An 8,888-nucleotide genomic window follows, 5' to 3' on the forward strand; every position below is an offset into this window, starting at 1 on the left:
AAAAAAAAAAAAAAAAAAAAAAAAAAAAAAAATTATTTTCTAGATACTCCAAGAGGGAAAAATATTGGTAGTGGAAATTTTAACCCAGGGCTTCAGGCATGCTAGGCAAGTGCTCTGCTGCTAGGCTACCTCTCCAGCACTCCCACCATCTGTGCTTTTATTTTTGTTCTGGTTTAGGGTTTCCAGGCTGGTCTCCAGTGGCAATCCTTCTGACTCTGCCTCCAGAATAGCTGGGATTGCAAGTGAGTATCATCAGCTCACCCAGGAAAGAAAAAAAAAAAAAAAGAGAGAGAGAGAGAGAGAGATTTTCTATCTTTCTGTAAATGATCACACTGGGCTTGCCAAAACTCAAAAACGTTTTAGAATATCCAAATTTTAGAATATCTAATTGTAAGCAGTCAGTTCCCCAAAACTTCAACAGAACTAGACTAGTGAGTCCATGTCTGTGATCAACTATAAATTTACTAATTTTAATTGTTAAGTTTGCTGGTATTGTAAGCATCCTTCTCAACTTGACAAACTTTTACAGCTAAAGAGAAGCAAACATTCATTCTAGCTAAAGAATTACAACTCCTTTGCCTGTACTTTTCTTGTCCCCCGCTCCTGGAATGGAAATCAAACTCAGGACCCTGCACTTGCTATGCAGACACAGTACCACTGAGCTACATCCCTGGCCCTGACTATACTTTTCCTATCAACACTTTTGAGTTCCATTTTAAGAACAACTGTCTATTTTATTTAAAAAAATTTAAAAACTTGCACACTGAAGGAGAATTTGTATTCCATAACTGCTCTGAGCTATAAAGAAAGAAAACAGTGAGCCAGCAGAAGTTACCGACTTTGCAGACCAGACCAGAAGGTGCAAATTCATAACTGTTTCAGTTCCCCATCCTCTCCTAATCTTATCTATTCTTGGTTATAAATATACATAGAGAAATCATTTCAGGGAGATAACATTACTTGACATAAGAGCCAAATACTAGAAATAACCTATTTGTCATAGCCTATATGATCACTCTGTGGTCTCCACTCAGGATAGCAGGCAGTGAAAATCTCTACAGTCTGACTTTGTGCAGTCCACATTCCTGATCACTCAGATAAAAAGAGAAAGTTTATGTAAACAAAGGCCTCTTACATTCTGCAATATAAAAGAAGACAGAGCCTTTATGGTTAACGATAATGAAAAACAAAAAAGAAAAAGAAAAAATACATGGGGAAAAATATTATTTATGAAATGATATTGCTTTTTTAAGATTAATAAAATAAACTGGGAAATCAAAACTGTAGCACAGATAAGACAACTAACTGTTTATTCCTAAGTAATAAGTATAAAAACATACCTCTGTTTTCTTCCTCTTTGTTGACGAGGTTGTTCCTCTTGGGGATATTTGAAAATATCTTGAAAAATAGGTTCATATTTCTTAAAAATTACAGCAGAAACAGTGAAGTTTCTTTCCAACCTCTCAGTACGTTCTCTGAAATGGGGGGGTAGGTTTGCCATGTCTTCCCACTTTTTCATTTTGTTAAAAAATTCAATCAAGCTGATATTAAAGATAAAAAATTAGGTGTTTTCATAACAAGTATACTAATATAAATAACTAAAAGTAAATCAAAAGCATCTCATTTAATTGTATTACTTATAAACAGTAACATAACAAAACAAGTCTTTGATTTGTTTAAGTAATCTCTTAAGAGATTGGTTTATTACTCTGGTCCTCATATCTTTTCTTTCTTTCTGTCTCTTTTTTTTTTTTTTTAAACTCAGGACCTTGTGTTTGCAAGGCTGGCATGGTGCCACAGAACTAAATCCCTGACCCTCCTCCTGTTTTTTTTCTTTTCTCTTTCTTTCTCTCTTTCATTTTTCTTCCTTCCTTCATTTCTTTCTTCCTTAGTTTCTTTCTTTCTTTTGTAACTACATCAGATTTGTTTTAATTATGAAGTAGTTTATATATAAAATAAAATAGGAGTAACACAACACATGTACCCAACTTCCAGGATTAGCAAATATTAATATACTGAAAAAAATTTTTTTAAAAACTTATGCACAAAGATGATACTTGAAAAAAAAAACATACCGAATAAATACTGCCATATTTGACCTCAGATTAAGAACTAAAAACCCCACAGAAACAGCTAAAATTCCTATGTACTCCTTCCTAATCCCACTTTCCACTCTTCCCCAAAAATAACCACCATTCTGAAGTTAGATTTCTCCCCATCCATCTTTAATACCTGTACACATATACATGTATCCACAAACAATAAGCAGTATCTTCTACACTTGTATTTTTACATTTTATACAAAAGGTATCACAATATGCATTCTGCAACTTGCTTCCTACTCATGTTTGAAATTCATAAATTTTTTATATATACTTCATTAATTTAATTGCTAAACATTCCCTCATGTGAACATACCATTACATTTTACACTGATTTCCCAGCCGATGGAATTTTAGGTTGTTTTTAATGTTTCACAATAAAAATGCTATAATAAACACATCCTTGTGTGTGTAGGCGTTTCTTTATGGACTATCCTTAGAAGTGAAGTCAGAGGATAAATGCTTTCTATTTTTTTGTTGTTGCTTTGTTTTGAGTTTTTTTTGGTACCAGGGATCAAACTCTGGACCTTGGGTTTTTGAGTTCGGCGAAAGAACCACTAAGCTAAATCCCCAGCTCCTGTATGCTTTGTATTTTATTATACATTCCATTTGTATTAAAACTTTAGCATTGTGCATATAGTTGTAAGCATAGTACCATATCATTAATATTTTATTTACCTTTCAATCAAGAATTTTTCCTAAAGTTCCTCAATATCATTTGTTAGATTTCTCTCAATATTATACTGAGTACAACCTTAAAAGTTAATTTTCCCTCCAAAATGAAACAGTATAAAACAAAACAAAAAAGGTACATTCTTCCAAACAAGTGCCTATATATAAAAAGCAAATATTTTCACCAACTTAGTAAAACATGGAAAGCCATGACCTAGCTTCTAAATACAACACTCCACAGGTATAAATACTCAGAAAATAATGATCTGAGACATTTCTTGTTGTCACTATAATTTATGAGCTTTTATAATAACCAACTCTACTTTTTAGGCTCTAAGACAATTTACCTCTGCTGTGAACATCGTAAGATTCTAGTTAGGGATACATAGTTCCCTTCAACAGTCCCTTTGCTCACAGTTGGAACAGATTTTCTGCAAGCCACATATAAGGCACATGCTAACCAGTGAAGATCATTGCCCTGTAAAAGAAAACAGAATTTGGGCAATAAGCTATATATAGAAATACAATATAAAATACAAAATACAATACAGAAAATACTTATGTTTAAATTCAAAGTGTTGTTTATATGTGTATGGAAACTGTATTTTTCAGTCACGGCCTTATCTCACATACTTTTTATTTTCTTTTTTTGTTTATTTGTTTGTTTCTGTTGTTTTTTTCAGACAGGGTCTCACGATGTAGTCCATGCTTGTCCTAAACTCACTACGCAACCCAAGCTGGCTTCAAACTTGCAATCCTTCTGCCTCAGCCTCCTGAGGGCCGGCATTAGAGCATTAGAGGACACCACGCCCAGTGCATGTGCTTTTCTTACAATGTGACACGAACATTCTCCCATGAGTGTGGGGGGGTGGTCTGTGTTAGTTCACCTTGAACCTGAACAGAGGTCTATGTCCCCTGACACTAATTAAAGTGTCTCAAATAATAACACAGGTAGAAATGGTGTTAGGTGATTTCAAAGATCATAGAAGGGAATATTCCACATGGACCTTGGGAGTCCTAGTCCGACATATAAGAATTCTGGTGCCATGGATGAGAGAAGCCATTTGGAAAGGTTAGTCAAACAGAGATGTCCAAGGAGGCCGAGTGATGTCAGCCCTTAGCTGCTAGTGAACAAGAAACATCAGCTTCTCAATTAGCCCTGTTTAATGCTCCACTCAGAACGTGTGGGCAAAAGTTGTTGTTTTACATCACTGACCTCTAGGGTAATTTGTTACATATGACTGAAACAGTATTATTTTTTTGTTGTTGTTCAACCTAGAGCACTGAAACAAACAAATGCAAAATTAAGCTTGAAATGTACATGCAATCACTAACTTTATACCTAATCAAAACATATACATAAACACATAAAACTTGTAGCAGTATGAACTATTGTGGATCCATTACCAAATACAGTACATTACCAAATACATTACCAAATACAGTATTAAAGGATGTTTGTTTGTTTGGGACACAGTCGGTCTTACTGTGTAGTCCAAAGCCAGCCTTAAATTATTTACATAGCTCAGGCTGGCCTCAAACTCTGAATCCTCTTGCCTCGGCAGCCTGAGTACTAGAATTACAGGCACGTGCCATCACACCCTGCTCGAAAGAAGTAATTTTTAAGACATTACTTCTAAAACATCATCTGTAAAATACTTTTCAAGTGACACAATTTTCCTTTCCATATAAGGGCTGAATTGGAAGATGTCCTTTAGTTTCCTTGTATTCAATGCCAGTCTAAGTAAAAATAAAAGAAATTGGACCTCTTCCATTTTTCTCTTTATAAATAGGCTACCTTAGAACTCAACTGTACTTATAGCATAGATTTTTTTTCTTTCTCCTCCACTCCTTCCACTAACACCAACATTGGGGATTGAACCCTGGAGGCAATGAGATATAACCTCAGTCCTTTCCATAAATTTTTAAAATTAATTTTATTTGGGGACAAGAGCTTGCTAAATTGCCCAGACTGGCCTTGAACTTATGATCCTCCTCCCTCAGTCAGCCTCCTGAGTAGCTGGGATTACAGGCATGCACCATCATGCCCAGCTTAGCACAGATTTTCCTGTTTAAAAACACAATAATAGAGGTGCATATCAAAAAACATGCCTGGGATATGGGTGTGTGGGTTGGGTGTGTGGGTGTGTGGGGGGGTGTATGTGGTGCTGAGGCTGGAACCCAAGACCTCATGCATGGTAGGCAAGGGCTCTAAACAGCTCTACCCCCTGGATTTCATAATATTTTTGATATAAAAGCTCGAGTAAATTTAGCTTTATAACTACTGAGTTTCTCTACTATATAAAAAAATATTTGTTGAAATAACCCTTAATAGGGCTGGGGATGTAGCTCAGTGGTTCCGTCACCTGCCTCACAAGCACAGGCCCCGAGTTCAATCCCCAGTACCAAAAAAGAAATAACCCTTAATACTAAAAACAGTCATCCTCAAAATTAACAACTCATGACCATACCCCTCTATAAGAGCAAGTAGATCTGTTTTCAAATTCTGACTGCATCATAGGTTAGCAATAACATTGTGGGCAAAGTAGCCTCAGAAGCTCCATTTTCTGAGATGAGGGCCAAGAAAATTAAATGAGATTCCACAATGAAGCAAAAGAAAATTAATTTTTTTTTTGTTGCCATCTGCCTTGCAAGAACAAGGTCCCAAGTACAATCCCTGGTACGTAAATAAATAAATAATAAAAAATAAAAAGGGAAGGGGCTGGGGATTTAGCTCAGTGGTTCTGCCACCTGCCTTGCAAGAGCAGGGACCAGAGTTCAATCCCAAGTACCAAAAATAAAAATAAAAAAGGGTTGAGGATGCCTAGCTCAGTATTCCCTGGATTCAATTCCCAGTATGGCAAAAACAAAATAAGTAACTGTTAAGTGAACAAAGATTCATGCATTTATTTGGTAAACTGGGCTAAGAAGCAGAGGTTAAAACCCTACTAATAAAAATTCAAGTAATCAAATACATCTTCAAAAGTAATTTACTAACCATTTAGTATGTGTCGCTTGCTTATGTAACACTAGACCACATGACTTAACCTCGCTCAGTTGAAATACCTCAACTGAATGGTGATAATGCTCGTTTTATTTTATATATATCTTCTAAAGGTAAAATAAGCACCTAAGAGCACTTATACTCTTCAAACCAAAGACAGGGCTGGGGACTTAGCTCAGTGGTTTCAGCGCCTGGCTTGCGAGCACAAGGTCCTGAATTTGATCCCCAGTACCAAAAAGAAAAAAAACAAACCCAAAGACAATCCTTCGTTTTATCTGACATGTAGGAAAACACAGAGATAAAGAGGAACTTAGCTTCTTCAGCCAGAACCCTCAGTAAATGAGCTTAGTTAACTGTGAAGCACAGTTATTTGAGTGCTTTACATGCCAATAACTACACATTATCTTAGTTCACATTCAGGACAGTTCTATGAGATAAGTACAAGTAGCTTTGGTTTACATACAACAAAAATGAGTTTTCCAGTGGTTAAGTAACATGTCCAAAGTCACCAAGATCTGTTAGGTTCTAAAGCCACTCTATTACTATTTTTTTGTGTGTGACTGTAACAATGGAAAGATGGAACTACTAATTGAATTAAAATTGTTTTGATGCAAGGATTTTTTAAAAACTCTAGTCAACATAAAGACGAGTCAAATACACCATATTATAGTTAAATACCTTGGTTAAGCCTTCGCATCCTGTGCCTATTTGTCCTACTCTCTTCACAAACTATATATAAAACTATAGAGAAAATCAAAAGGCCTAATGTTTAAAAGCCACACACACAGGCGGTCAAACAGATAATAAACAATCCGGACTTCCGTGTCACTTCCCATTGGCCCATGAAGGGGAGGTGCCTACAGAGTTGACAGTCACTGGTGGAATGGTTATTTTTCTCATCTGCAAGCCTCATCCGAAGAAGGGGACTTAACACGCCTGTATCGCGGCGACAACCAAAAAGGTAGTTTTAGTTCTGATTCCACAACTACAATGCAGATTCTTAGTAACGAGTGGGGGCGTGTGTCCACACCAGGGAAAGCGGAAGGTCCATTTAGCCCAGGAAACATTAAATTGTTTACTCATACATAAACACATCCCGAACATTAAATGCGTGTACTCGAACGGACGCAATGCCTGGGAAAAGTCAAGCTGGAGGAACCAAAATTGAAAACAACTGAAGGAGACGGCTAGAGACCCGAGCACTCAAATTCGGTCAATCGCCTGCACTGCTTTGGACCAGTCTCCGTGTGATCTAGACTACTACACCCTTTCATTCTACTAGTAGGGCGGGTGAGGGAGCAAAAGGGTCTCACAGATCCATTTTTGTAACTGCGACCCTAACACAATCTCAGGCTCGCTGTGTTTCGTAAGGGTAAAAGGTGTACACCATCCTGAGCCGGAGGAGGCAGAGCAGCGAGCGAGCGGTCGCCCTCACCGTTGCTACGAGCCTGTCAAAGTCGGGTTTCCAGGGCAGCGGCGCACAGAGGGGAGCCCACGCCTCCCCCCGCTGGAAGCCGCGAACCGGCGTCAGCGGCGCGCAGGGCACCCCGCTACGCCGCGGGGCTGGCCGACTAGGCCCCAAAAACCCCAACTCTCCATCCCCGAGCGCACCTCCAGCGTGTAGCTCTCGCTCATGCTCCGGTAGCTGTCCCAGGCCTCCGCCCGCGCCGCCTCGTCCATGTTAAGACGGCTGCACAGTTCCTCGAACCGCTGCAGGATCTGAGGGGTCGGCGACCCAGCCGGCTGCGCGGCGTCTTCGGCTCCGCCGTCGTCATCCTCCTCCTCATCCGAGGCTCCCGCCGCCGGTGGAGGAGGCGGGGGAGGCGGTGACTGGTCGCCTCCAGACGGCATAGCTCTCCCTGGGCAGCTGGTCCTCAAGTGAACTGAGGGACCGGGCCCTCAGCCATTCAAACCGCTAAGCGCCCGCCCGCCAGCCGCCTGTACCGCGACTGCGCCGCCGCCTCCGGCGCTTGACCTCATGCAGGCACCCGTAGCTCTGAGCCCGGCCTGCTGGGAAACGTAGTCTAGGCCGGGAACTCATGGGGCCCAAAAATCACGAAAGGAAGAAAATCGGCTCGCGTTGTCTCATTTGGGAAAAAGTAAACATTCCTGCGCATTTTAAGATCTCCCCATCGTGAGTCCATTCCGAAGGCTGTTTTAAGAGAAAGGTCCTAGAAACGTGACATATGAAGGTTTAGTAGCCAAGCCTTTCCCAGAAATATTACTGGCCTGTCTTTTGTATGTCCTTAACCAGAAAAAGATAATAACAAAGGCCTAACCTGCCCCGATGCAAATCTCAATCCTGCTCCTAATTTCTAGCTTTTTTCCATTTTTTAAAAATTAAGTAGACAATGTAATGACATCACTGGAAATTCGCGCCTTTACATAATCTATCTTGGTTCTTGTATTTTCCCCATTCCCCTCTCCGCCCTCCAACCCCTCCACCCCTCCCTACCTACAAAGACTTTGTTTCCATTTTTTTCTTTCTCATGTTAATTCCATTCCCATCTTTCTTTTCCCCTACCCCTCCCATTTTCCCTTCTGCTTTGTACCTTTTCTTCCTATTTCAAATTATCTAATACCTTTTAGTCCTTATTTACACTATCTCACACCAGAGAAACTTCAGTATTTACACGTGTCCTATTTATTTCACTTGAGTATTGCCTCAACGTGCATCCACTTAGCTATAAATGTCTTTAGTTTCTCTGTTTTTTTTTTTTTTTCTGAGACAGGGTCTCACTATGTAGTTGAGACTGACCTGGAACTCTCTGTGTAGCCCAGGCTGGTCTCGAACTCAGGGTGATCCTCCTGCCTCAGCCTCTTGAGTGCTGGGATTATAGGCATGCACCACCACACCTGGCCTTAGTACTTTTTTATAGTAAACTTCCTCACCCAGCTCCTGGCAATTACTGATCAGTTTTCTCTTCCTATGGCTTTGGCTATTTTCCAGAATTTCACATAGGTGCAGTTATACAGTATGTGGCCTTTGAATTTGGCTTAGTAGTATTCCATTGCATAGCTATACCACTCCTTATCCAATCACCAGTTGAAAACATTTCGCTTGCTTCCTGTTTCTGGTGATTATGAGCACAGCTTCTTTAACATTTATA

General features: G+C 39.6%; 1 protein-coding gene across 3 annotated transcripts in view; it reads right to left on the bottom strand.

Annotated features, from left to right (window-relative positions):
* Rbl2 (RB transcriptional corepressor like 2) overlaps positions 1-7,730 on the bottom strand; it is a 47,647-nt gene extending 39,917 nt beyond the window's left edge. For 2 of the 3 annotated variants that reach the window (XM_010629481.3, XM_010629476.3), the window contains exons 1-3: positions 7,390-7,730; positions 3,122-3,252; positions 1,341-1,541 (exon numbers count right to left, since the gene is read on the bottom strand). In XM_010629481.3, the coding sequence (XP_010627783.1) occupies positions 1,341-1,541; positions 3,122-3,252; positions 7,390-7,629 (572 nt within the window). In that variant the 5' untranslated portion in view covers positions 7,630-7,730. Of the gene's footprint in view, positions 1-1,340; positions 1,542-3,121; positions 3,253-6,456; positions 6,544-7,389 lie in introns of those variants that run through there. The other variant, XM_033757785.1, reaches the window with a different exon arrangement.
* Positions 7,731-8,888: the final 1,158 nt, after the last annotated feature.

This window comes from Fukomys damarensis, unplaced genomic scaffold (genome assembly GCF_012274545.1).
Source record: "Fukomys damarensis isolate Sample0158 unplaced genomic scaffold, DMR_v1.0_HiC HiC_scaffold_32, whole genome shotgun sequence".
Classification (NCBI taxonomy): domain Eukaryota; kingdom Metazoa; phylum Chordata; class Mammalia; order Rodentia; family Bathyergidae; genus Fukomys; species Fukomys damarensis.